General features: G+C 56.1%; 9 protein-coding genes across 9 annotated transcripts; 2 read left to right on the top strand and 7 right to left on the bottom strand.

Moving 5' to 3' along the window:
• Nucleotides 1-1,840: 1,840 nt before the first annotated feature.
• On the top strand, nucleotides 1,841-2,913 carry K452DRAFT_216923 (uncharacterized protein; the record flags this gene model as incomplete). Its single annotated transcript, XM_033536263.1, has 3 exons — nucleotides 1,841-2,080; nucleotides 2,253-2,519; nucleotides 2,569-2,913. Coding segments are annotated over 3 exons (852 nt in total), but the record flags the coding sequence as incomplete, so codon positions are not given.
• A 1,277-nt stretch (nucleotides 2,914-4,190) lies between these two features.
• On the top strand, nucleotides 4,191-5,387 carry K452DRAFT_322079 (uncharacterized protein; the record flags this gene model as incomplete). Its single annotated transcript, XM_033544462.1, has 5 exons — nucleotides 4,191-4,568; nucleotides 4,640-4,835; nucleotides 4,889-4,999; nucleotides 5,051-5,096; nucleotides 5,147-5,387. Exons 1-5 carry the CDS (start codon nucleotides 4,446-4,448, stop codon nucleotides 5,385-5,387), a joined length of 717 nt encoding a protein of 238 aa, XP_033392765.1. The 5' UTR covers nucleotides 4,191-4,445.
• On the bottom strand, nucleotides 5,256-7,844 carry K452DRAFT_291961 (uncharacterized protein). Its single transcript, XM_033541281.1, has 3 exons — nucleotides 7,049-7,844; nucleotides 6,846-6,999; nucleotides 5,256-6,792 (listed from the first exon to the last, which is right to left on the bottom strand). Exons 1-3 carry the CDS (start codon nucleotides 7,434-7,436, stop codon nucleotides 5,709-5,711), a joined length of 1,626 nt encoding a protein of 541 aa, XP_033392764.1. The 5' UTR covers nucleotides 7,437-7,844; the 3' UTR covers nucleotides 5,256-5,708.
• A 1,875-nt stretch (nucleotides 7,845-9,719) lies between these two features.
• K452DRAFT_279227 (polysaccharide lyase family 3 protein) lies at nucleotides 9,720-10,958 on the bottom strand. Its single transcript, XM_033539408.1, has 2 exons — nucleotides 10,504-10,958; nucleotides 9,720-10,439 (listed from the first exon to the last, which is right to left on the bottom strand). Exons 1-2 carry the CDS (start codon nucleotides 10,655-10,657, stop codon nucleotides 9,817-9,819), a joined length of 777 nt encoding a protein of 258 aa, XP_033392763.1. The 5' UTR covers nucleotides 10,658-10,958; the 3' UTR covers nucleotides 9,720-9,816.
• A 4,142-nt stretch (nucleotides 10,959-15,100) lies between these two features.
• Nucleotides 15,101-18,209, bottom strand: K452DRAFT_236596 (uncharacterized protein; the record flags this gene model as incomplete). The annotated part of the gene is made up of 2 exons (XM_033537521.1): nucleotides 15,101-17,924; nucleotides 17,998-18,209. 2 exons carry the CDS (start codon nucleotides 18,207-18,209, stop codon nucleotides 15,101-15,103), a joined length of 3,036 nt encoding a protein of 1,011 aa, XP_033392762.1.
• Nucleotides 18,210-18,383: 174 nt separating this feature from the next.
• Nucleotides 18,384-20,121, bottom strand: K452DRAFT_291955 (uncharacterized protein). The gene is made up of 2 exons (XM_033541280.1): nucleotides 19,748-20,121; nucleotides 18,384-19,714 (listed from the first exon to the last, which is right to left on the bottom strand). The coding sequence occupies exon 2, from the start codon at nucleotides 19,643-19,645 to the stop codon at nucleotides 18,674-18,676; it is 972 nt and encodes a 323-aa protein (XP_033392761.1). The 5' UTR covers nucleotides 19,646-19,714; nucleotides 19,748-20,121; the 3' UTR covers nucleotides 18,384-18,673.
• Nucleotides 19,708-20,572, bottom strand: K452DRAFT_115437 (uncharacterized protein). The gene has a single exon (XM_033535083.1). The coding sequence runs from the start codon at nucleotides 20,246-20,248 to the stop codon at nucleotides 19,793-19,795; it is 456 nt and encodes a 151-aa protein (XP_033392760.1). The 5' UTR covers nucleotides 20,249-20,572; the 3' UTR covers nucleotides 19,708-19,792.
• On the bottom strand, nucleotides 20,355-21,044 carry K452DRAFT_291953 (uncharacterized protein). The gene has a single exon (XM_033541279.1). It carries the CDS (start codon nucleotides 20,933-20,935, stop codon nucleotides 20,501-20,503), a length of 435 nt encoding a protein of 144 aa, XP_033392759.1. The 5' UTR covers nucleotides 20,936-21,044; the 3' UTR covers nucleotides 20,355-20,500.
• Nucleotides 21,045-22,819: 1,775 nt separating this feature from the next.
• On the bottom strand, nucleotides 22,820-24,781 carry K452DRAFT_236559 (glycoside hydrolase family 71 protein; the record flags this gene model as incomplete). Its single annotated transcript, XM_033537518.1, has 4 exons — nucleotides 22,820-24,228; nucleotides 24,287-24,537; nucleotides 24,600-24,658; nucleotides 24,713-24,781. 4 exons carry the CDS (start codon nucleotides 24,779-24,781, stop codon nucleotides 22,820-22,822), a joined length of 1,788 nt encoding a protein of 595 aa, XP_033392758.1.
• Between the last annotated feature and the right edge of the window lie 1,668 nt (nucleotides 24,782-26,449).

Genomic DNA, 26,449 nt, shown 5'->3' with positions numbered 1-26,449 from the left:
AGGAGAATAATAGTAGACGAGTAGAAGGATAAAGCTACGAAAGAAGCGAGTAAAGCCTCCTCCTCCTCCTATACTAATACGTTTAATTAGACGATAAAATAGAGACTTAAACCTCTCCTATACGAGAGAGAGATATAGTCTACTCTTTACTAGTTAAAAATAGGATATAGATACTTTAAGTCCTATCTATATAGATTTTCTTACTCCGAGACAGATCTCTATATATATAGACCTACTAAATAAACTCCTAGATATCTCCTCCTAAGGTATCCTCTCTATAATTCTCCCCGGAGAATTCTTAAGGACTCTTTTAGAATAAATAACCCTAGTTTTCAAGAGGTACTTACCGGACCGGGAATCCTAGCTACGCTAGAATTCCTTAAATAAACGAGGATAGCTATATAGAAATAGCGCCTTAACGACCTTCCCGAGAGGGAGTAAAATACCTATAATTCTAATCTACTCCTTACTATTTTATCTTCTCTAAAAACCCTTTTCTTTCCTTCGTTTTTATTACCTCGGCCTAGATCTAACTATCCCTCGTACTACCTCGCTTTTATCTTATATTTAAACCCCCTAGCTAGTTCTAAACGGACTATCCGTTATAGTTTCTAACTATATATAGACGTAAAACGAATTAATTAATTAATCAATCGCTACTCTAGGAAAATCGGTAAAAAAATATATTAAGAAACCGGACTCTAGAGAAACTACCTCTCTAGCCTCCTAGGCGGTAAACCAATAGATAAAAACTAGCCTTATATAGAAAAGAGGAAATAGATAATTTTAGCCGCTTAACTTAAAAGGATACTTAAATTCGCTTAATAAATAAAAAGGTTCTAAAATAGAGACGACCTTATCTAGTAAAACCTGTCTTATTCCTATTCTTCTACCTTTCCTTTATTTTATCTCCGTTCCCCTTCTCCTTATACTCTCTTAGATTAAAATACTAATATAAATTTCTAGCGTATTTCCTTTAAATAGTCTATAGCCTATATATCGCTTAGGGCGATGGGTTAGGGTAAATAAATACAACTTAACTTAACTCAACTCAATTAATCTTCTTATAATATGTCTACGGGAGGCCGTTGAGGTTACTATATAGACTTTACTATAGGGGCTAAAACGCGTGTCGCAAAATCGCGGGCTGCGATGCCTAAGAGCCGCCACCGCGACGAACGGCGTATAGAGTATATAAACGAGGGGGAAGCATCCTTCTGTGGAGCGGCGTCTTGCGTGCGAAACTGGAGTCTAGACTGCGGAGATGGTTTCCAGTTTCTTTGATTATGATGCGTGGGATGTGGGGCGGGCTCGCCGTTAGATACGTAGCCGAGCCGCGAGGGGCCGTGGGGTCCGCTAATTTGGGGGCGCAAACGTACCGCAGTACATAATATTTCGCTGAAAATATTATGTCTACCGACCTGCGCCGCAGCGCCCCCACGGTCGCCTCACTCTCACCGAACGGCTTCCCCGAGGTTTCGTTGATTTTGGGGGCGTATAGGGAGACAACTGTTCATCCATCCCCTTTGTGACTCTTTGACCCTTCGTAGCCGAACTTGCGCACCTACAGTATCACGTTGTATATTGTATAACGGTAGTATTCTCACATCAAACACATTTCCCTTTCACGGCAATGCTGTGGGCCCGCGGAACAATTTTAGCATCCTTTGGAATCTGCAAGGATGTAACAGGGAAGCTGCGACGATGAATGCGGTCGCAACGGCTAAAATATAAGCCAAGCATGCCAAATGTATATTGGCTTAGAGTACCAGTGTCTCATCCAATCCGTTTGCTCTCTGTCTTTGTCATTCTGCCTTGTTAATTCTTGCAAAATTTAACCATGGGGATCGACGAGGATTTAAGTCCTCTTTGCTGGGGAGTGACTGTGCCGTTCGTCTTGCTCACAGTGGCGTCCTTCCTATTGCGTGTCTACTCGCGTGCATTTATTGTCAGATGCTTTGGAATGGATGACTGGCTTGCCACTATCGCATTCGTGAGTTGGCCGTTTCAACATACAAACGCACCACTGACCAATAACTTCTCAGACTGTCTGGATAGGCCAATGTTATATATGTTGGTCGTGGCTAGTAATGGGTGGTGGCAAGTAAGTAATCAGAGCCATGGTGAAGTAATAGCGCAATTCTAACATTCCGTAGGCATACCAGTTCAGTTTCCACCGCAGTTATTGCGGAGATGAAACTGGTGAGTTCATAGAAGTAACATTGTTTGTGGCTTCGCTGACCAGCTTAAAGTATCTTTTTGTCGAAGAGTTCTATTACTTTGCGTTGCAACTCTTCATTAAGCTGTCTTTCCTATTCTTCTTCCGCAGGATTTGGACATCTCGCACAGTTGGCCGCCTCATCATCGGTGTCATGGTACTTGTCTGCTTCCAGATTACCGGAACATTCATATTCTATGCATTGCAATGCATTCCGATACAAGCGTATTTCCATCCCGAGAGATATCCAAATGCGAAATGCCTCTCTTCATTGGCAACGCTTATCTTTCCAAGCACTGCAGTAAGCACTTCTGCGCAATGGGCCAGTTGGCTTCCACTGACTTGAAAAGAATGTCGCCGTCGATGTGATCATCTACATCTTGCCCATCTGGCCTTTGTGGAATCTCCACGCATCACGGAAGCGCCGTATTGCTCTCATGTCCATGTTTACCTTCGGTGGTGGGGCAGTCCTCGTATCCGGCCTTCGATTCCTTGTTCTCTTCGAGTTCTCAGCAGACCCAGACTTCGCATACGTCCTTGGAAAAATCGTCATTGTAACGATGATCGAGTTCTGCACAGCGCTTTTCACTCTCAACATGCCTTCATTCAAAGCAGTCTGGAGTAAGCATGTCACTGGGACATTCCTTGACAACGGAGAGAGCATGCCGCCGCAGCATGAGCTCTCCGACGTCTCACACAAGCTCCGTAGCAAGGAGAGGAGATCATCGCAGTGGCAGCAGACGGGGTCGCCATTGTCGCCAACGCCCCATGAGGGGAACGATCTCGAGCGAGGACCTGCCGACCGAATGATCTGGTCAAATGCATCTGAAGACGACCTTTTGGATGACGCTGAGGGAGGAAAGAATCGTATCAAGGTTACGTCAGACTTGGAAGTTGATGTAAGGCAGGCGCAGTGGGAACAAGATGGTTCTACATGTTATCCACCAAATTACTTTCGCTTTAAAAGGGATGACGAGGCTTAAATAATAAAACTAAAATAATAGACTTAGCGAGAATATTTTTTTTAGAAAGCCCCTAGATTCAAAACTACCAATAGTTAATAGTAAGCGGCTTTAAAGTACCGGCGACTAAAAGCCTATCTTTACTAAAAAAGAGTAAATAGTGTTTATACTAAAGATTTATTAGGGTTATATAAAATATCATTTCTAGCCTATACAAGATATTAGCGGGTAGATCAGTATATTAACGTGCTAAATATATTTTATCCAAGAGATTCTCGCTTTCGCTCAGAATTAATTCTATAAAGAAAGAAGAAAGCCTGTATATATACTTATAATTATTTTTTGAGTTATCTAGAATAAACTATTTAATCCACTAAGAGCGACAAGGCTCCCCACTTACTACCTCCGGCGAAATACTATAACTCTAGTTACAAATTGCTTATCAGCGTCGCCGGCGTAAGGTCTAAAATAAGGAATTGAAAATAAGGTGACGTTTTGCACGTGGTAAGCACGTGTGTTGATAGATCGGCACGTGCGGGAAGGTCAAGTACGTCACGTGTACGAACTAAAGTACCTAGCTTCCTGGACAGGGAATCAATGAGCTGTTGCGACATAGGTACTTTCAGAATGTTTAATTGTTATAATTATTCTGGACTATCTCTCTATTTTATTGGGAATTTAAAGCCTGACAGTCGTTCGAAGACCTCCGAATGCAGGTACAGAATGGACCAACCCCTCCCAACTCACCCACGAACGACACCAAGCCCAGCGTAGCACAGAATCATCAGTTGGGCCAGCAATGGCGCCAGTCGTGGGCTGATGTACAACCAGTCAGGAGTGCGATGCCGGGGCGCTCACGCCGTCAACGTACGATCAGGCCGAAGATGCCGACGCGAGATGCCGAGTCTATAAAAGCGGCAGGCCGACCACGACGACCACGACGTACTCATTTGCCCATCCGCCCGCCAAAAAGCGAGAAAGCCAGCCGTCACGTTCTGCGCGCATCTCCAAACTCTTTCTTCGCGACAAAGCTTTCGGACCCGCTCTAACCCGCGCAATGGCTTCCCCGTCCCCGTGCCCTGCCGACGACCCCATGGCCGATCGGCTGCTGTGCGCGGCATCGCACCTGCTGGGCGACAAGAAGGAGTATTTAGGGCCGCTGCTGGAGCAGGCCAACGTGCTTGTCTGGATCACCGTTTGCACGATCTTGGTGCACTGGATCGTCAAGAAGGTCACGCCACCAGAGAACGACGCCGAGAGCTGGAATGGATTCGTCGAGTCCACCTACGGCGACGAGCGCGACAAGGAGGGCAAGACTTAATGCTAAAGCTTTCGTTGATGAGCCTGGACGACATTCGTGGATTGGTGGTAGAAGTTTGGGCAATCCTGTACGCTGCTGCATCACCGCTGTCTTTTGGCCGAAGAGAAACATCACCGCTGACTTGATGCACGTGTGTAGACCGCATTTGCGCTGGGTGCCTTTGCAACTACCATCACCACTCTCTCCTGTACTTTGATGGAATGGCGCGGACTTACGACGGCAAACGCTTTCATTGGCAATTTCTTCTTCATCGCAGGCATCGGCATGGTTCTCTCCGCGCAATGGGAGCTGGTGCGCGGGAATTCTTACAACTATACTGTTTTTAGTGCTTACGGTAACTCTCCATGATGAACCCCCTTGGAAAGTCTTGCTGATATCGAATTTTAGGCATGTTTTACGGCGGGTTTGGCGCCATTCTGACGCCATTGTTTGGAGTTTCTTATACCTTTGGAGACGACACGATTGGATACAACAATGCGCTTGGCTTCTTTTGTATATGTATGTCTATAATAACAAAGCATTCAATTGTGGTTGCTAACGGACGAACAGTATGGACCGTGTTTAATACCTTTTTCCTACTTGGGTCTCTCACCACGTACGTATTCGAGCGCGTAACTCTAAACAAACGACTAACAAACGCCACAGGAACATTGTGACAATCGCCACTTACACGGCTCTGGAGATCTACCTCTGTCTTCTGGGCGCCAGTTACTTTGTAGCCGCCGACGGCGCGGCAGACACGGCCGTCACGGTCAAAAAAGCTGCCGGAGCATTCGCATTTATTGCGGGAATGTTGGGGTATTACAGCATGGGAAATGCTATCTGCGAAGATCAATGTCTGCCTTCGTATCTATTCCCGATGGGTGATGTTAGCTTCATCGGGTAGGTTAATGTTGCTCAAGAGTTCATACGCCGCACCTCCAACGTTCGAGACGGGCTTCCTGCTCTCCTCTCCAAAAAATAATTTATTGTTTAAAAATACAAATCTGCAACGCTCGGCAAACCGATAGATTGGCGGATTTCAACAGTCCTCTTCACATCAATCGGAGCGTATAAGGCTCTCTCTTTACCATCCAAATAACCAACAGTTCTATAAGAATGGGTATCAAGCCAAACATTCACATCTCTGCAAGCAACGCTTCACTGGCCAAATTGCAAAGCAGAACGTCACCATGATAATCATCACATCATTACTCGTAAAGCTAATCTAAACCTTCTCCAGGGTATCCACCTCCAACGCAGCAGTAACCTTACCCGTCGTCTTCTTCGTGTTATACTGCTCAGCCTTAAGCCGCGCAAAATTCCGCTCCGCATCCCACACCCAGGGCGTATCTGCCGCAAACAGCAGATCCATCTCCTCGAGCGTGCGCTGGTTGCTCTCGGGGTACAGAGCCCACACCATGGGGATTACGGCAACGTTGCACGCCCCGAAGATGTACAGAGTCTTCTCGCTGATGGACCCGAACATAATGGGGCACAGCAGCGTCAGCCAGCCGTTCCCGATGCTCCAACCCACGACGCCCCATGCGTTTCCTTTGGCGCGGACCTCGAGCGGGAAGATCTCTGCCGGAATCAGCCATGGCACGGTGAGCCAGGTGGCGCCGAAGATGGACGTAAAGATGAAGACGAACGACGCGGCCGCGGCGCCGTAACTGCTTGCGGCGCTGGCGTCGCCCGCCTCTCGCGCGTTCAGCGCCGCCCGCGACATTCCTCCCGCCAGGAACATGGCGATGCCCTGCCCTACGGCGCCCCAGTACAGCGTCCAGCGGCGGCCGATGCGGTCGAGCGTGAAGACGCAGACGAGGGTCGAGAACATGTAGAAGATGTTGTTGAGGCCGGAGATCCACTGGCTCTTTGCGCTGTCAAACCCCGCAATGGAGAAGATGGTGGGCGCAAAGACCGTCACGCCCGCAATGCCCACCCACTCCTGCATGATCTGCAGCCAGATGACCAGCTGGACCCGCCGCCCCGTGTGCAGCTTCCCGGAGCCGATGCCGAAGAACATGTGGAAGTACGAGTTGCGCTTCTGCGTCGTCTGCTCCATCTCGACTATGGCCTGGATGTCGCGGAACTCGGCGTCAGCCCGCGCCGCGTCTTCTGCACTGTTGCTGCCCCGTAATCGGCTCAGGATGTAGCGCGCCTCGCCGTCGCGACCTTGGCGGACGAGCCAGCGTGGCGATTCGGGGAAGAACCAGACGACGGCGAAGAGTAGGAAGAGCGGGATTATTTGGAAGGCGATGGGGAAGCGCCAGCGGAAGGCGGACTCGCCGTTGTCGATGTAGGAGAGGCCGCTGGTGGGGTGTTAGCATGTCTGGAGATCGGGCGTTATGTGTTGATGGCTTACAATTCGAGCCAGTAGGCGACGACGACGCCGAAGATGTTCAGGGTGAATTCAATGGCGATGAACTGCCCGCGCGACGTGTGCTCTGCGGTTTCGGTGGCCCAGACGGGCACGATCGCATTCAAAATGCCGGTGCCAATGCCGTTGACGGCGCGAGCTGTCCATGTTGTCAGAGATGCACCTTGCAACAGAGCGGAGGCACTCACCACAGATCATCCACGAAGCATTCTGCGCCGAGCACTGCAGCGCAGCGCCCAAGACAGCCCATGCCGCACCCACAGCAATTGTCCTGATACGCCCCAGCTTGTCGCCGACCCAGCCGCCCAGCAGCGCACCAAACAGCGTTCCAAGGTAGTACACCGAGACAATGCCGCCCTGCAGCAGGCTGTCGGTGACGACCGTCTCGCGCGTCTCCGGGACGACATACCCAAAGCCCATCAGATCGACGTAGTCTTTGGCGTTGTTGACGCCGCTCATCATGCCCTGGTCGTAGCCGAAGAAGAAGATGGACAGCGCTGCCACGCAGTTGATGGCGCCGAGCAGGCTGCCCTTTTCGAGCTTGTGCGCGACATTCCAGCTTGAGTGTGTGTCCATGGCGGTGGAGAGGCTGACGATGCGGACCGTTGATCTGGGGAAGCCCCAAGAGTTGTGTGGACCGCTCGTTCATGTACGCGTCGCTTCATGACGGCGGCCGGCAAAAGTCTGTGTAAGCCGCGTGCTACTGACGTTCATCGTCCCCGTGGGGCACGTTACATGGAATGGAGACCCCCCCGGTGCGGGGTCTAGCGTGAAATAATGCCGCCACCGCTTGCTGTGGAGATATCTCGGCCTTCCCTCCGCGCGGGGGAAGGTGAGAGGGAACTGTAGAATGTCGTACAACTATCAACAATCAACACCAGAGTAGGTAGAAGTTACTTCGAAGTGACCCTCACTGCAATCACAGTCACAAGAGTATGCAAACAAACCACTTACCAACTTCCCCCAAAGCCATTGAGCCCCATTCCAGCCTCAAACCCCCCGCAACCCCATCGCGATACAAACAGCGAGGGACAAAAATTTTCTGGCGTCGCATGTGCAGTTGCAGGTGCATGGTGGCGTGACGGGTCACGGCGGCGCCGAGAGATGGCTTGCAGGCATCGTGCAGCCGCCTTGCTTTCAGCCATCAGCCATCATCCTCGCCGCTAAGCCGCTAGTTCCCGCGCAAACCCCTCCTCTTACTTTGACTTCAATTGAGCTGACACTTGAGACTGGACGTAGCGGAGATTTGTGGAGTCGCAAGGACGTCTATTCGGTCTTGAACGGCTTTGCTTGTAGAGGCGATACCCGTTTGGATTTCCTTCTTCTTTTCCCCAGAATAATTCTCCGATAATGCCCTCTCGGGGAAAACAAGCATGCTCGTCTACCTACCGACCGCAATGCCGTCCCGCAAGTTCTTCAGCATATGCGCCAGGAGGCTATCGTATAACCCGCCGATCAGGGTCAGCCAACTGCTCACATGGCGAGAAACTGCCGGGTTGCTGCTTGTTGACTTTGTCTCTGCCACGCCCGGATTACCGGAATAGGCAACCCATCCGCCCTCGCGCGAGAGACTTGCGGACACGCCCGCCGGCTAAAATGGCTAAAACCAAACCACGCGTGTAAGGGATTGTTGCTCCGCGCGATGGAACGTCAAAGAAAAGTTGCTTATCGTAAGTGAATGCGTTGCCGTTCCAGACGACTCTTTTTTCTCTCCTTTCTTTTTTTTAAAAAAAGAAGACATAACACAAAAGTCAAAACACAAACATACCTTAAATGCCTGTCTTCTATGTCTCCTTCTCTTGTCCACGCCGGATGCGAAATGAAGAAATACACAGGCCGTTTGCCATCAAGACAAACAAGTCCGTCGGGAAGACTGATTACACTCTACCGATATGTATTTAGCATGTCTAGATTTTGGATCTGGGGTGAGCTTAAAGCTATCAATTCTTTCGGAGACAACCGTGTCGAGAGAGAAAAAACCGTAAAACTAACCAGCAGCCGGGTACAGCACCAGCACCCACTGAGCACAAGTCTCACAGAAACTCTCTAATATCTACTCTCTTTTTCTCTCTTTCTCTTGGGTTTCTTAACCTACAAGAAATAAAACTACAATATAGATATATAATTAACTACATAGGTAGTACCGCCACAAGTACTGACACAAAGCAACAACAACGTTGGTCTACGCAGCATGTCCCTGCGGCAATAAACCACACTCGACGCATTCTCCTGCTCTATATCCCGGCGCTTCCAAAACCCAGAGCCGCAGAGCCGATCAGAGAAGAATATCCGCACACGACGAATGTAGCACAGGCAGACAAGCCATCGCACCGCCACAACTCCCTCTCTTTCCTCCCACATCCCACCATCCCACGCAGCAGCCGCGCGGTACCCGAACCGTGCACTCCCACTCCCCTGCACGCACGCACGCAACCATCGCCAGCTTACGCAGAACCGAGAGAGAGACCCGCTGCACGCCTTCCCACCACGTACATGACATAGGCGCAGCGAAGATTAAACTTTGTTTAAACGTTAATTGATTGCAGACAGGGACTCAAACGGCAGAGTTTATTTAATCCATTCCGATGCATCTTGTGCGTTCCCCGCTGTGATCTCGCGCATCGCGCATATCAGTTATAACCAAATGCCCACCTCACTTCACTCATTCCGAGCAATCACTTTGCAGTAGTAGTCATGGTGGCGGTAGCAAAAATCTTCAGTTCACACAGCAGGGAAAACAAAAGTTCTCAAAACACACACGAAGCCAGGCCTCATGTCCCTATATTTTGGTTTTTTTGCGGCTTTAGATACAAGAAAGGAATGCTAGGTACAGAAGCGAAAAGAAGATGAAGACGAAGCAAAAGGTGCAGTCGCCCAGAGAAGTGTCCACCACCACAACAGCGCCATGGCGGCTGAAATCCCTTCAGCGGCGCGCAGGCCCATTGCCACGAGGCGTCTAGCACTCGGGGAGGGGGTCGGTGTAGATGCAGGCGTCGGAGGGGCCGGAGCTGACCTCCTCGGGCTCCTTGTCGTTGTCGTTTGTGCCCTCGTACTCGACGCAGATCTCCTTGACGGAGGTAGCGCAGGTGTCGGAGAGGGTGGCAGTGTCGCCGTAGTTGGAGTTGATGCCGACGAGCGACTTGCCGTTCGTGGCCTTGACGTTCTTGATGGTGACGGTGCGCGCGTCGCCGTTCTGGTCGCAGTTGCCGCAGCTGCGGTACAGCTTGCCGAACTCGGTGACGGTGAAGCCGTCGATGGTGACAGAGCCGGCACCGTTGTGCTGGATGACCTTGTCGTCGGCGCCAGTGGCACCGCCGCCAGTGATGGTCGCGTCACCGTCACCCTTGAGCGAGAGAGCGTCCTCGCAGACGGCCTCCCACCAGACGTTCTCGATGGTGCAGCTGCCCTCGCAGTGGACACCCTCGATCTGGTCGGAGCCGATGATGGCGTTCTTCAGGGTGGCACCATCCTTGAGGATGAAGACGGCGTCAGAGTCGCCACCCTCGTCCTGGCCAGTGCAGCTGACGCCACGGCCGAAGGTCTTGTACTCGCCGTCGAACTCGCCGTCAATCTCCTTGGCTGTGCCCGAGTTAGTTTGTGTCTAAGATTGTTTGTTTGTTTGTTGCTTGCTGCCACTACTTACCCTCATCGAAGGTCTCGTTGCCGGTGGAGTCCGGGATGGGGAAGTCCGCACGGCGGACGAGGTTCTTGCCAAAGGTGGCGGTGCGGGGCTTGCTGGTGGCAGCCGCGGCGATGCTGGAAGCAGCGAGAAGGGGAACGAAAACCTTGGCGAACATGTTGATGGTTGTTATGGTGGAAAGAATGATCACAGATCGATTCGAATTGTTAAAGAGAGTTAAAAAAGTGTGAAGTTGGGTAGTGAATGAGCGGCCGGCGTGTGTTGATGGTTCTCATTCTTGCTGCAGCGCCCACCGTCTTTATACAGCTCTCGCCGGCGGTTGCATGACTTTGCGGTCCGGATTCCAGACAAGTCCGCATACTCCTGTGCAATAGAGGCTTCAATCTACGGCCCTTGGCATTGCGGAGAAGATTTCGAAACGTCGTGGTGAGGCCGTTGGCACGGATACCATGGGAAAGAGCAAGGGACTCTGTTTCTCGCTCTCTGAATCCTGCCAAGGCAGTCAGGGAGAGGCGGTAGATGGCGGTAGATGGTGGACGTGGTGGTGCTGAGGCGGCACGGATGGGGAATGGATCGGCGATGAACCCCAGTCGGGTGTGACAGCACAGACCGGGAACGTCATCCAAACTTCCTTATCGGTGGCTGTAATATAGCACGGGGGGACGATCGGTGCCTGAGCGGGAGAGTTTGAGACGGAGTGTTTGGTGGGAAATCCGCATGAAACGCCAAGAGGTGGAAAAAGCCAAGTCCGCCAAGGTTTCTTGGCACGCATCGGCTGGCATCAAGGTGAAACGTGCCGTGCAAGGCCGCGCGGCTCGGTATACCGACCAGTGACCACACTCTACCACCTCTCCGACCTCCAAATGCCGCAAGCAATCGCTGACGACGATCACGGCGGAACGCCCTGCCAAGCTGCCCCAGGAGGTGGCGGAGCATTACCATCCTCGTAGCTTGGCGGCCCCCGATCTCACCGCTACCCAGCACCGTCGCGAACATCTTCGCCCCTTCCAGCACCATCCTCGCTTCTCTCTATCCCATGCGACGGAGATTGGGGTGCAGGTTCCCGCCGGAACCCGCCAGCGAGCCCATCGAATGTTCCGCCAGTAGCTACCGCTCCACTCGCGCGGTCCGCCTCGAATCTTGATGCAACCCGCATGCCACGCTGGCCACCATCATCCACGGGACATGCGGGAATTGCTCATCCCTCCCCCCTTCATGCCTTCATGCTGAAGAAGTCGTGAATGGGCTCATAGCGCGTCCGTGAAGAGACGCCGACAGACCTGTTTCGGGGGTCGAGAACATTCGCGCAGGAAACTGACCGACGTGCCGACGGAATGGCCAGCTGATCTTGCCCGCCCCGAGACAACGTGGAACTCTCATCACCTTTCCCGTCAGGCGTCAGCGGCGGCACAGCAAGGGACCCCCCTTCCCGCCGTGGGGCCATCACCACCGTTGGCAGCCGGAATGCGTCGAGCCCGTCGGACTTGTAGCTACCCTTCGGCCGCCGGGTTTTTTGTTCAGGAGGCGGCAAAAAAAAGCAAGCAAGAAGGGGAGGGGATGCGGGAGGTTGCCTGACTGACTGACTGATTGACTGTCTGTCTTTCGCCCCCTCCCGTCAACTTCTGTGGGAATCACAGAGCAAACAGTTCAGCGCCGTTGCTCACTGAGTCACAAAGCCTGACACTGCGAGGGCGGGAGTGCTAAACATGGTCGCTGTTCGGCAGGTCAGTTGGTTGCCTTGCTCGCAGCTTCAGGCAAAAGATCTGAATTGACGGTGACGGTGGTCGGGGGTTGCCTCCCTCTCCGTCGAGGCAACAGGCAAAAGATCTGAATTGACGGTGGCCGATGTGTTTGCTTGCGCAATCCGCCAGAACGAGGTTCATCGCTGGACGGGTGCCGATTACTGGGCTGCCACACTGCTGGATCTCTATCTTGGATCGTGGAGAGGAGTGCATTCAGTATGGCAGAGTGCCGTATTCTCTCTCTCGTCAATGAGCAGGGAGTCCTGCTCTCTGGCATCATGGCATTCATGCATGCGAGTCACGGAAAAGGAGACACGCCCTCATCAATCATGCCATCTTGCCACACCAACACTGGACCCAAACCATCATGATGATGGCAGTGGCAATAAAGACAATGTTGCCAGTGGCGGTGATCCAATATCGAGTGATCGATAGAGTGTCTGGGTGTGTGCACATCGAGCCATCGCGTCGTCAATCCGACAATCAGTGGCTTCGCAGCCCCAGGGTGTTTGTGGCAGGACCAACACTGGCAGCGCGCCGTATTGTACCCAAGAGTGCAAAGATCGGCGCGCAGAAGGGGAAGGTATCATCTCAGATCGACTCTCCGACGACCTATTGCGCTGCTGCACTCTATCAAATGTGCGGTTTAGGTGTCACCTAATATCCACAGCAGCGCATTGAGATATTGATTTATGCGGCCACGGAGGAAGCCCTTCTTTCATCTAGGCACCCATTATTTGTCCTCTCTCTCTTTTTTTTTTTTTTTTTTTTTTTTTTTTTTTCTCTCCTAAAACACCGTATACGACGTCCCCCCCTGGTCGCGCCCACGTGTGCGCTAGGCTACTCCATACATAGGCACACACATACAAACGAGGCGCAGCACAGCAGCGGCATAGCCATAACCATGTAGGCGGAGAGGTAAGTAAGTGAGGGGAAACCTCCGCTCCGACAGCGCCAGAATAACCGGCCCGTAACTCCAGGCTCCTAGACTAGACGACCCGCCGGGCGCGAAAAAAACAAACTTCCTACCGACCCAGTACTCCGACGCGCAAGGTCACGGTAAGCGCGCGCGAAGAATGGGGGAACGACGTGTTGTATGTACCCCGTCGTCATGGCACGCGGAGAGCCGCCCGGCGGTTCCGCTGCACGTCGCAGCTCTTGTTTGAGGTCTGGGGCTTTTGGCGGCGCGGCGGAGGTTTGTTGGGGCGCTTGGTTTGGTGTCTCAGACGGGGACATTTTGCTTGCGACGCCGATTCGTTCCAGACTGCCAGTTAAATCACCTGAGGGCGTGCTCATCCTGGAGTAGGTAACTACCTAGGTGCCCTGATGTTGATGTCCAGACCGCGGCTGTGTGCACCGTGGCTGCTGCTACCGCTGCCTAATCCGTACCTCCCTCCTAAGGAGCTGGCCCGTTGCTGGTATGTACCAGACTTGTTTGGTACATAGGCGACTGAGACAGCAGCCGCAGCACCATCTATCTACGGGCAAACAATACTCCTACATAGCAGCAGCTGAGCGGCCCGTCCTCCGTACGCCGTATCCGTGGAAGGGCATCAAGCAAACAGCACATACATACATACATACATAGGTACGAGTCGGAGCCCGAGGCCGAGGCCGAGGCCGGGTCAGTTTGGTACGGAGTACAGCTTGCAGCCAGCCAGCCAGCGACACACACCTCACACAGCAATGGCTCCCTCCCGCAGAGCCGTCGGCGCGCCTACACGGCCCCGCTAACTAACCCCACAAATATTGGCTATCCTGCCCTGCGAAATGCGGAATGCGAAATGCGGAATGCTGACGAGTAACCGACGGGGTGGCGCTTGGCGCGGCTCCTCTTGGACTACCGTACTCCGTACCTGGGCACATACAGAGGCGGGAATAAGCCGGGAATGCACGCACTGCCTGCCTACACGATACGATACGATGCGTACTTACCTATGTCTGTGTCTGTGTCTGTGTCTGTGTCTAATCAATCAATCAATCAACACCCCCTTCCCCCCACCCTATCAGCACCCTCCCACCCCATTAACACCCTCCGCATTCCGGCCTCCGGTCGGAGCCTGGGGGGTTCGACTTTCGACTTTCGGCGTTATTGCGCGATGCGGGGCTGACTAGGTAGGAGCGGAGAGGCGTTGGCGTTGGCGTTGGCGTTGGCGTTGCGGTGGTGGTTACTGTACCTACGGATTATTGGCTGTGGTTGGGGAGGCTGCTTGTTACTATTGTTTTGTTTGCTTGCGGAGTGAGTGGCTACAGGCTGGAAGGTATGTACATAGGAGGATGTAGATAACGAGATTGAACGAACGAGACGAGAGAATAGGCTTTAGTATACTATACCTCTACTCTACCCTACCATAATCCCAACCTCAACCTCAAGCCCACAAACCTACAAACCCATACTCCAACAGCCCAATCCCCCATCCGTAACACGCGTTCCGATCTACAAATATATAGATAGGCGAAGGGCACCTAGGTAGGTAGACAGGCAAAAACAGTCTTTATTCTTTATAGTTTAACTAGTTCTCCTATCAAGAATAAAACCCAGCGCTCAAACAATTAAACAAACAATCACACAGGCAGACACAAACCAAATCCACCATCAAAAAAAAGAAAAGAAAAAGGCCGTGTCATTCATTCATATCAATACCTATCCAAGCGATGGATTTACCTACTGCCTGGCAACCACCTATCCAAAACCCAACTCCAAGAAGTCCAAAATGTCCAAAAAGTCCAAGATCCTCCAATCCAATCCAAGCAATTTGTCCGCCCTAACCCACCATCCAAAAACCCCATCCCCCATCCAACATCGCCTCAGTCAATCAATCAATTTCGCTCAAATCCCTCCCACCACCCACCACCACCTAAGTATAGAACATAGCATCCCTCACGCGCTCATGAATCCGCACCTCGCCCTCATCAATCTCGCGCCCCCCAGCCTCACCGCTAACAACGCTGCCCTCCTGGCTCGCCCCCAGACTCGGATCAAACACGCCCGCGAGATAGAGGCGCGCGCGCTCGCAGACCAGGTCCGCGTAGTAGGCCGGGGGGCAGACGCTGACGGCCTTGGTCGCGCGGCCGAAGAGATAGCACAAGTTGTGCGTGAGCTGCTCGAGGGCGTCGGCGGCGGCGGCCCCGCGGGAAGTGAATATCTCGTCGTGCACGACGTAGTAGTGGGCCGGGCGGGCGGTGCCCTGCAGCGCCGTGTGCGCCTGCAGGAAGAAGTCCCAGTTGCGCTGCTCCGTGACGCCGCGGTCGACGACGGTGCCGTTGGGCGGGTTGCTGCTGCGGTCGGCGTCGGCCGTTGCCGAGGGGTAGAAGCGCGTGTGGTGGCGCTTGCCGACCACGACGATGCTGATGCGCGGGACGCCCTGCTTCTGCTGCGCGGCCGGGTAGAGGGCCTTGCACGCGGCGCGGATGGCGGGCAGTTCGTTGTCCAGGACGAGCTGGTACTGGCCCTCGCTGACGCCGTCGCGGTAGACGAGGATGTTCTGGGGATAGGCGCCGGTGTTGCGGGCGGCCCACAGCTTGAGGCGGCGCTGCATGAGCGCGTCCAGCTGGTCGATCATCTCGCGGCGGGCCGTCTGGATGCGCAGGTCGGCGGGCCACTGGCCAAACTGCTTGTCGACGGACGCGACGATGCCGACGACGCTGGGCGCGTTGCTCGCCGACCCGGGCGACGGGTGCGTCACGTCCATGCCGACGACCATGGTCTTGCCCTCGGCCAGCAGGCCCAGCTTCGCCGGCTCCAGCGTCTGGTTCGTCCCGCCCGCCTTGAGGTTCACCTTCAGCGCCACGTTGGCCATGTACTGGTCGTTGGCCTTGGCAAACTTTGCCCCGATGACGCACACGTTGAGGATGCCCTCCTTGACGTCGCACGCGTACTTGACACGGTTGCGGATGACGGCGTTGTTGGGCGGAATGATGACAAGGATGAGCTTAGGCCGGCTGGCAGGGTTTTTAGGGTTGACGATCTCGTGGATCTTCGTGTCGATGACCGCCTCCGCGTTGTCTGGGGTGACGTTGATGCGACTACCTGGGCTGCACATGTTGGCGTTCATGCCGAGTTCTCTGAGCTTCTCATGGAACTCGGTGAGCTTGGGTACGATCTGCTTCGGATCCGTCCAGAGATTCGCCGTGCCAGGCGTGGCGATCCAGAGCCAAGTCCACGATTGCAATTTCTCGGGCACAGAGAACCGCGTCTTATCCAACATGTTCCAGCTACCGGCTCGCGGGTTGACCGTCCTGTTGCCCGAGTACTTGATGCCCGGGCTGTTGAGCACGCGGCCCTGGACCGTCAGCAGCTTGGGAGTGATGCCGATGCCAAAGGCACTAAGGGTTGGGTTCGTTGGGTTCACGCCCAGCACCTGCGCGCCCGCAGAGACGATGGACTGGGCGTTCAGCGCCGGGTTGCGCACCGCGTTGCGGATCATCTGCTGCGTCTGGCTCGGGGTGAGCTTGGCGTTCGACGGCTGCCCCGGCACGACCTCGCAGACCTGCGCGGGCAGGTACGATGGGAACTGGCGGCTGCCGACGTTGACGACGGGCATCTTCGGGTCCCGGATGGTGATGTTGTACGTCTGCTTGAAGAAGTCGTAGACGCTGATGTATTTGCCCTGCGACGCAGGCTTCGCAGGCGCCGCGGCCTTCTTCCCCTTCTTGCCAGCGCCGCCCTGAGGCGGCGCATCCAGGTAGAACTGGACGTCCTTGGCGCCAGCCCCCATGGCCGGCACGATAGGCGGGTGCTCCAAGCCGCTGCCGTCGCCGCGCGAGGCCAAGTTGCAGATGGTCTTGACGCGGCGCACGCGCTGGCCAGCCTTGTTCTTCCGCACAATGTGCGTCACGTCAACCGACACCTTCTTGAGGAAGCTTGCCAGTCTGAACACGTTCGGTCCGTTTTCGCTTTTGTACGATTCGATGAGGCGCTCGAGCGGACCAGCCGAGTAGAAGGCCGCGTGCTTGACCTGTACGTTGACGAGGATGCGGGCCGCGGCGGCGCGCACGCTGACAAAGTATCCGCGGATGGCCTGCAGGCCGGCGCCCAGAGAGAAGGTCTCGGAGCCTGCGGCGGCGAAGTTGTAGTGCTTGTTCGCGCCGACAGAGGCGATGTTTGGATTGGCCTTCGGATGGTGGCCGACGACAATGTTGAGGGCCTGGATCATCTGCTCCTTGGATTCGAGGAGCACGTTGGCCTGGGTCGAGGTGAGATAGGACACCAGCTCCGAGACGGTCAGGGTGCCCGTCTGCTGCAGGCGAGCGCGGTACCTGGGGGCATTTTCGTCGGCCTCGTCATCGCCCTCTGCGCGGTACTGGACGGTGTAGCCGTTGGGGTTGAGTTCGAGCGGGTTCTTGCTGATGACGTTGGACTTGTAGTCGGTGGTGATGTCGCGGCCGTGGGCAGCGAAGTTCTCCTCGAGCAGAATCTCAATGACGCGCTTCTTCTTCTTGCCCTTGGGCTCGCGGTCGCCGGTGATGTCGATGTCGTAGCGGTAGAGCGGCAGGTCGCCTTTAGCGACCAGCTCCATGTAGTTGGTCCACAGCACGATGGCGCGACCCTGGGTACCGTAACCCGGGCGCAACGGCATCGACGCCGCCTTGGACTTGACCGCCTTCAGCGACGTTTCGGTCGCAGCTTCGATCTTGGCGACACGATCGTCTGGCGCGGGAACGGGGGCGCCGGGGGCATGGCTGCGAGACGCGAGAGCACGTGTTAGCGCGCGTGCGTGCGGATTCAGAGGGAAGGAACGAAACACACTCTCACCTGAAGACCATCGGCTCGCCACGACCCCGTCCCGCAAATCCGCCTCTCCCACCTCCTCCTCCTCTGCCGCCTCCTCTGAAGTCACCGCCGCCGCGTCCGCCTCTGTCGCCACCGCCGCGGCCAGCATACCCACCGCCACGCGGGTGCGAAGGCAGGTTGAAGTCTCCGCGTCCCCGGCCCCCACCGCCGCGCCCACGACCACGCTCGGACATGGCTACTACTGCTGCTGCTGCTGATGGATGATGATGATGATGATGATTGGCTCAAGGGTCGAAGGATTATTGATAACTAGGTAGGTGGAGAAAGGTTGCTGCTCTCTCTAGGCACCAGGCTGGCTCGCGGCGGCTTAAGAACCCCGCTCCCCCGGTCGCTGCGCGCGTCGTCCACTCGTCTTGTCGCATTAGTCGAAACGCGTCACAAGCAGATGGGACAAAGAACAACAACAAACAATTGGCTGCGGGACACGACTGCGACACACAAACATGTGACAAGCAATCCGATGCTTTGATCAATCACGTCCGCGTAGCTCGCCAGTTCACGATGCTTCGTTCCATCTGCAGTTTGAATTAACACGTCCTTGTTTGTTCATTATTTGAAATATCCATCGCTACAAGTCATTATTGTGATTATTAACAACGCTCCCCATCTCAGATTCATTAGCCACACATCTCCGCCCCTACGACTTCTGGTACCACCCGCTACCGGTGGCGTTCAGCTTGGCCGGCCCAACATACTTGGTCACGTAGTCCTCCCACTTTGCGGCCTTGGAGCCCTCGGCGTCAGGGAAGTTGACCTCGCAGCCAAGCGCCTTGTAGCCCGGCACGATGGTGCTGGAGAGGGTGTTGACGATCTTCTCGAGCAGGCTGACCGTGTTGTACAGCTCGGCGGGGAAGTTGGCGTAGATGGCGTTGTAGAGGAAGCAGGAGAGGCCCTGGGCCGAGGTGGGCAGGTCGAGCGGGCCGACGACCCAGCTGTCGTCGGCGCCGGAGCCGCCCAGCGCGGGGAGCGCGTACAGGTAGACGTCGAGGATGCCGCCGACGGCCTCGAGCACCGTCATGGGCGTGCTGCGGCGATACCAGCCGGCCTCCGGGATGCGCTCGGGCACGTGCGTGTAGTCGAGGTCGATGTCGTTCCACGCGTTGTCGCGCGCGGGCTTTGCGCCGTAAAAGGACGTGATGGAGGCCTCGTTGGCGACGCCGCCGGCGCCAATGGTGCCGTTGGAGAAGAAGCCCGGGATGAAGTAGTAGGCGCCCATGACGACGGCGGCGCTGGGCACGTTAAAGTAGAACTGCTTGTTAGCGGCCTTGCTGGCGGCGTAGCGGTTCTTGAAGTGCTCCTTGATGGCGTCGACGGAGTAGGTGCCGTTGCCCTTGGCGAGGGCCTGCTGGTGCAGCTGCTTGAAGAGCTCGGGCTTGAAGGAGATGTTGTCGCCGGCGAGGTAGAAGTCGTCGCGGGTGGCCGAGGCGTCGCCCTCGTTGAACTTGCCGTGGCCGGAGATGCCCGACGGCGTGCCCAGGAGGCTGTTGAGCGCGCCGTTGAGGACGCCGACGCGGTCGTCGGGCCCGCCAATGCTCATCTTCTGGGAGAGGACGTCGCCGCCGTCGAGGGCGCCGCCGATCGCTAGCAGCGACGACAGGTCGTCGCCCATGTTGAAGACGCGCGCGGTGGCGGCGTTGATCTGGCCGACGGTAGCGATGCCCGTGCGGGGAATGTCTGCGCAGAACAGTCAGCTTGGATGCTCGCTCGCAAGTAAAGTCAAAAGAAGAGAAGGGATGTGCGTCACGTACAGCCGTGGTTAGCGAGCGTGTTCAAGCCGGGGCAAGGGCCGCGCTGGTCGGTATCGCCAGGCGCCTGGAAGGGGTAGTCGTCTGACGCGCGCACAACAGTCAGCCACGGCACTCAGGCATTTGCACAGAACAGACACGAACGCCATACCTTCCGGGAAGCGCGTCAGGCCATCGACAGCCTTATCCGTCGGGATGAGGCCGAGGAGGTTATCGACGACGGCCTCGACAGACCCACCAAGCAGCGAGACGACGCCGCCGAGCAGGCCGGTGCCGAGCTGGCGCGGCTCGTGGCGCTTCTTCAGCTCGCTGGCCGCGTCGTCGCGGTGGTGCGCCTTCAGCTTCTGGTCGATGGCGGCGCGTGCCTCGGGGTGCTTGAGCAGCGCCTCCATTCCCTCGGGAGTCATCCAGGGGAAGGCGAGGGCGGAGGGCGCGCAGACGGCCGCGAGGAGGAGCGAGGAGCGCATCGTTGCTGTGGGCGAGGCTGGAGAGAGGGTGACCGAGAGAGAGAGGTCGAGAGCGAAGGCGGCGAGGAGGAGGAGGAGGAGGAGGAGGTGGTGGTGGTGGTGGTGGTGACTCTTGCTCAACTGGAGGCAGGAGTTGGTTCAGCTACGGAATGCCAGCGCCCGCCCGTTTTATACATCCTGAGAGTCTGCTCCCCCCTCTCTGCCCTCCCCCCTCGTCTGGTTTGGTCGTCAACAGCAAGGCAAAAGGCAAGATCACGATTCGGGCTGACGTAGGCGGAGGGCCGTGGTCGAGCGTGGCTGCGCGCACAGGTCCCCGGCGAAGGGGGCGTCTTGTACGGTCGTGGCATTCTCAGGACGGCTATTGGCTGGGCCGCGGGCAGGGCGAGGCAGTGCGAGGCAGCGTAGGTAGCTAAGAGAGGGCTTCTTAGCCGCATTGGGGACATGGCCGGGCGCAGAGTCGCAATTCCCGTTCTTGGAAAAAAGCGGAATGTGGCGCTGCGCAGGGAGCACGCGCGGTGGCGATCGGTATAATGGCTGAGGAGCTGAGTAGTGGGCGCGGTTATTGGTGTGGGAGCGGGCGCCGTGCCTGGAGGAGAGAGTAGGTACGTAGGTAGCTGCACTGGTGCGTGTGTGTGCGTGACTGGATGGATGGGTGGTGGTGGTTATACAGCAGAGGCTGGAGAGCATACCTACCTACCGTACCCAGCGCAGCGGGCTCTCGACTCGACTCGCACCGTTCAGGAAAGGCGACGGAGGACGGGCTGCCTGAAACTGCAGGTCCGTCTCCGAAATCGACGGACGTCACGGCCTCGGCAATCTCGATCTGCCTCGTGTCACAGATCAGCATCGGAGATGCGTGTCCTGGGTAATGGTGGTGTTGCTGCATTCCAAATGCCAGCCAGGGCCGACGATGCTTTTTTTTTTGTTAGAACCCGCCGCCCATCTCAGCCAGCCGCAAGCGAAGGAACCGGCGCCAGGCCGGTGAACCTTTTCTTCCTTCGCGCACACACACACGCTGATCCCCAAACATACATCGCTCTAAGCGACATTGCCCGCGCCGCCATTGGCCAGTGTCTCTCTCTTGACTCTTCACGCCCACACACCTTGACGCCTTCGCAGGTTCGTTCAGCACACCTAGCAATGACCAAGGCGTCGGCGGGATATTCTTTCCAGGCCTAGCGCTACGTAGCCTCTGATGGCGGATCCGTGCGCCCCTCGTCGTCGGACGTTTTGCCCGCCGCGGCCTGTGGCTAGGTGCCTTCCGCTCGGTTGGATCATCTGGCTCCCGCCAACCGCCTACCGCCAGCCAGCCAGCCAGCCAGCCAGCGCGTCAAGGCGTCGGCTACGCGGCTGGCTGGCTGCAACAACGCCCCAACAACGCGCGTGCCGAGGCTCGTGGGAGATGACGTCAAGGCGCTGTCTAGACCGCTGGCGCCGAGTCGCGCGCGAATGCCTCGGTACGTACGTCTGGTACATCTGGTATGGTACAGGGTGCAGAGAGAGTACTGAGTAGGCACGCCATCGCGGTGGGAACAGAGCAGCTGTGGAGTACCACGTACGAACGAAATGTCGTTGCTGCAAACAGGCACTGGGTTTCGTGCGCGGGGCGGCAACGAGTTACATGCGACTCAGACGGGAAGGGAAGACCCAGACACCGTACACGCGCGGATGTCGCATTTCCCCTCCACATTCCGATGCGCCTACACCCTTTCCTTCCTCCCTGTGCTCGTACGCTCGCACGGATTGATTTCCTTTTCCTGGGTTGTAGTGGTGGTGGTGGTGGCAGCTGTCACCCTCCCATTGATGGCATGGCGCCACCGCCTTGTGCGACCGACCGACCGACCGCCTCGCGCACGCCGGAGCGTCATCTCTCCTTCTTTTGCGGCAGAGCCTTTGGCGCAGCATCAGCTGGAAGGAGCAATGTGTCGAGCTGGACTTGAGAAAATGGCTTGCACCTGTGGTGGGAGCGGACGATATTGCTGACTGAGCATACAAGCAAGCAAGCAAGCAAGCAAGCAAGCATGAGTTAGGTACGTGCAAAACACGGAGAACCAGTGTCGTCAAATTCCCCGCCGGATTAGATTACTATCAAATTACATGTCCAATTTTTATGTTGCCCGTATCCTCATCATCATCCTAGGGCTTCTCTTCGGGGAAATAAAGCTTTCCGCCTTGTTCGGCCACGACGTCCGCAACCTGGTAAATGGTGTCGAAGACATCGGAAACGGGAACGGGCAGCTCGTAGTCCGATCCGCAAATGTAGTCGACGTTGAGATACTTGGTGAATTCTTTGAGCACCGGCACCTTGTCCGCAGCACTTTTCGCGGATTCGATCTTGTCGACGTACTTGGCCAACTTGACCAGCATTTCTGTGTTGTTTGTCAGCACTCATCCACAGTCTCGGTAGGCTTTCTGCTTTGACGTACTCAGAGTGCCGTGGAGCTCCTCGGGAGCGCCCTCGGTAAAGAAGTTGACGCCCTCTTGAAGCACAAACTTGAGCGATTCCGCCAATATACCACAGCCGTACTAGCGCCTATTGTCAGTATCTACGTCGCTGAGGGTGCTTTGAGGTTAACTTACGTTGGCTACAATGGTCGCTGCCGTTGTGACAATTTCTACCAGCGTGTCCATTGAGCACGAGCAATCGCCGGGAGCGGTCTGGACACCAGGATATCCAGGGAGATCGGTATAATCCGCCGTCACTTGCTTTCCGCACGTAAAGGTATGCTTTTCAGTCGCCGGAACGGGAACGCCCATTTGCTTATAGCAAAATTCCTTGCAAGAACTCAAACCCTCAAAACCCTTTGGCGGAGTCTGGGGCAGGAACATGACACAGTCGCTATTCAGTCCATCTCCAGAAGGGGCCTTGGTAGTCTCCTGAGTACTGGGCGCAGTAGTAGTAGTAGTAGTATGGGCAACGCCAGTGCTGGTGTGGGCCGGGTCTGGGTCCTTCTCGTCGGACTCGGCGGGCCAAGGGGTGCAGGTCGAACCGGCATCGCCCTCCTCGACGCTGACGACGTGGTAGTTGCGGCTGTAGATGCCGCGGGGGCAGGAGGCGGCGACGCACATGCCGCCGGAGCCCGAGGCGACGCGCTTGCCGGAGGGGTCGAGGATCTCGAGGAACTGGGCGCCCTTGTTGAGGACCTCTGCGCTGCCGTAGTTGAGGCCGGCCTTGAGCGAGTAGACGGCGGGCGTCGTGGTGCTGCCGCTGTACACCTTGAGCGTGTAGCCCGAGGGCAGGCCGGCCTTCATGACGACGGCGAAGTAGACGCCCTCGACGCCGGCGTCCAGGTTGGTCGGCTTCTCCGAGTACTGGCCCCACGGGCCGGTGCACTCGGTCTTGCGCGGGAAGCTCTGGTACCACATGGAGCCGACGACGAGCTTGCTGCCGGGCGGCGTCATGCTGGCGGCCGTGGAGCCGGCCGTCTTGAAGGCGCGGTTGAACGACTCGACCAGCGGCTGCCAGCCCTTGTGGCTGTAGCGGTCCGGGTTCATGTACCTCCAGGGCTGCGCGTCCGAGTTCTGCTCATTCCAGATGTTGCCGATGTAGTGGCTCTCGGGCCCGTCGTTCCACGTCTGGAACTGCACGTAGTTGGGCCGCGGGCTCATGGCCAGGATGTTCTCCATGCGCACCGGCAGGTTCATGTCGCCCAGACGGTACAGGTTCGTCTTGTACGCGTCCTTGTACTGCAGCGGGCTGATGGGGATCATGTACTCCTTGCTGTGCGCCGCCGCGGCGTTGGCCTGCGGCGTGTCGATGCCCACGTCGCCGGGGTAGGCGCCGCCAAAGTTGCCGTACTTGGGCCACGAGCTCTCCCAGCTGGCAATGCCGTCGATGACGGTGCCCCAGTGGTCCCACCAAGGCTCGGCAGCTTCGTAGTAGCCTTCGGTTCCGTCAAGGTCGGGGAAGAAGTAGAAGTCACCCCACTTCTTCTTCAACGCCGTGAACTCCACCGCAGACCACCGGGCCGCCGAATACGCTTTACAGGGGCGTTAGTATATCAGAACCTCGCCATCATTCCGAGGGTGCTTGCTTACTGCCGACGACGTTCTTCCCGTCGATCTTGTACCAGCCATCCGAGCTCTTGTACTTGTTCCAGAGATCGTAGTAGTCATTGCCGACACCGCAGCACGTGGCGCCGTTGTAGCATGCGTCGCCCGAAGCGTACAGGTCCATGTTCAGGTAGACCTTCATGCCGTTCGCAGCCGCGTTGTTGAACATGAAGCCCAGCGACTTGTCCACCCAGGTCTCGGACACACAGCCAGTGTTCAAGGCAAAGGCATCGAAGCTGCGGCGGGAAAAGGTTAGGAGAGTCGGCACATGAGCGTGGATGGGAACCAATTGACATACCCCACGGCCTTGGCGTCTTTCAAATCCTGGATCACATGGGCCTCGTTGACATTTCCGAGCTGCAGACATGGTCAGTCATCATCCATTGCGTACCTGGAGAGCGAACAACTTACCATGTAATGGGCAACCGCAGCCTTGGACGCAACGCCCATGACCAGCGACAAGCCGCTGGCCAGGACCATCAACCCATGAGTAGTTGACATTTTTGATGTTGTCCTTCGATGAGCTCGATGCTTAGGGAAGTGATGAGCAGCTCTTCCAACCGGGCCCTCGTCCTTTTAAACCCATCTCGCAGCGAGCGCGGCGCTCAAGTCCGCAGAGGTCGGACCAGACGTCTGTACGCACAGCTCTTTTCCATGCCCATCACCTGAGGGCGAAGTCTGGCTGTCGGGCTCTCCGACCAGCCGCTAGGTAGGAAGCGTAGCTCAGGCACCAGAAGGATTCTGCACCACCCGCTCAAGCCCGCCCGGTATCGTGAAGCTTCTTCGGCAGAGGGTTAGCTGTCTCGTATAGCCTGCCCCACACGGTACCGTGCCCCAGCCCGCCCAATCAGACGCCCGCTGGCGCTACGCCAGACGCTTCGGCCGAAACGGCACGTGGTGTACCATTTTCCTTTTTGGGGATAGAGAAGAAAATTGTTGCGCGCAGCTATAGCCTATGTGTTTGATGGCGGGCGTTGGAGTTGCGAAATTGAAATTGTGTGGTGAAATGGCAGGACCAGCTCACCACCACCAGCGTCCGGCACCAGGGCCTTTGGCGCATCCTTCGGTAGTGGGAGGAAGGCGCCGAATGATGATGGCGGTGGTGGCAACGGCGGCGACGCCCTATACTACGACGCCAGTTGCCACCACCTCCAGAATGTCTCAACCGTTCCGTCCCGTCGCCGCTGTACCTGCAGCCGCTAGCGCCACGTCTTAATTCCTCCCACCCTCATAACACCCCACTTTTCCCTCGCTTCTCTCGCCTCCGCAAGCCCGCGCTCCTCCGGTCCGCGGAGCAGACATGCAGAAAACCCGCCCATCATGCTATTTCCCGCCTGCTCGCAGCGCCGCTTAGCGACCTGCCAAGACGAGCGGTCTGGTCTGGATGGCCAGTGGTTGGCTGTCGGGTCATTCTCGACCGGTGGGAGTGCGCCACGGCCGACGGGCTTTGTTGGTCTGATGGCAGCGGCGGCAGCACACCGATGGCTGGGCACTACTGCGAGGGCTACATATTGTAGGAGGTTACCTCCTACCTACCTACTGTAGGTAGTTGGAGTCGGGCAGACGCTATGGTGTTGGAGCTTTAGTTGAGCGAATTAAGCTGGGGGCTAATAAGCTTCGTTACGCTTATCTGCGTTCCTGTGGGGCTTAGGGGCGTCCGCACAGTCCTGCCGTTTAACGCGACCTTTGCATTTTCAAAAGACGAGATACATAGGTAGACGATTATGGTCAAAGACTCACAATCTCTCCAGAGCGCATGCACACCACACCCCCGACAGCATTCTCGCGAACCCCTTTCGCCTTGCCCCGTCTCGAGTCGTCAAGCATGCAAGGCTCCGAATGAAGATCGAATCCTTCGCCAAGCCTTCGAGATCACAGCCAAGCGATCCGGACTGTGCCGCCCGGCCCGCCTGACCTGACGGGCGGCCCGACTCCTGGGCGGATTTATCCTTCTGCCTCCGCCCTCCGCTACTCGTGGGGTGCTTTTTCAATTTCGGGGCATCTGCTTCCGCTGTGTGTGTGGTTACATTGTGGTGTGCCTTTTCTCTGGCCTCGTTGATGGATTGCCCTGCCCGGCTCCCGCTGGCATCCGCAGAGTGTAGAATCTCTCTCGTTTCTCCTTGTGCTTTGGATGCCCTCTTCTCCCTC

This window comes from Aplosporella prunicola (assembly GCF_010093885.1).
Source record: "Aplosporella prunicola CBS 121167 unplaced genomic scaffold K452scaffold_35, whole genome shotgun sequence".
In the NCBI taxonomy this organism is placed as follows: Eukaryota; Fungi; Ascomycota; class Dothideomycetes; order Botryosphaeriales; family Aplosporellaceae; genus Aplosporella; species Aplosporella prunicola.
The sequence above is the reverse complement of the archived record's forward strand: the minus strand, read 5'-3'. Positions and strand labels throughout refer to the sequence as shown.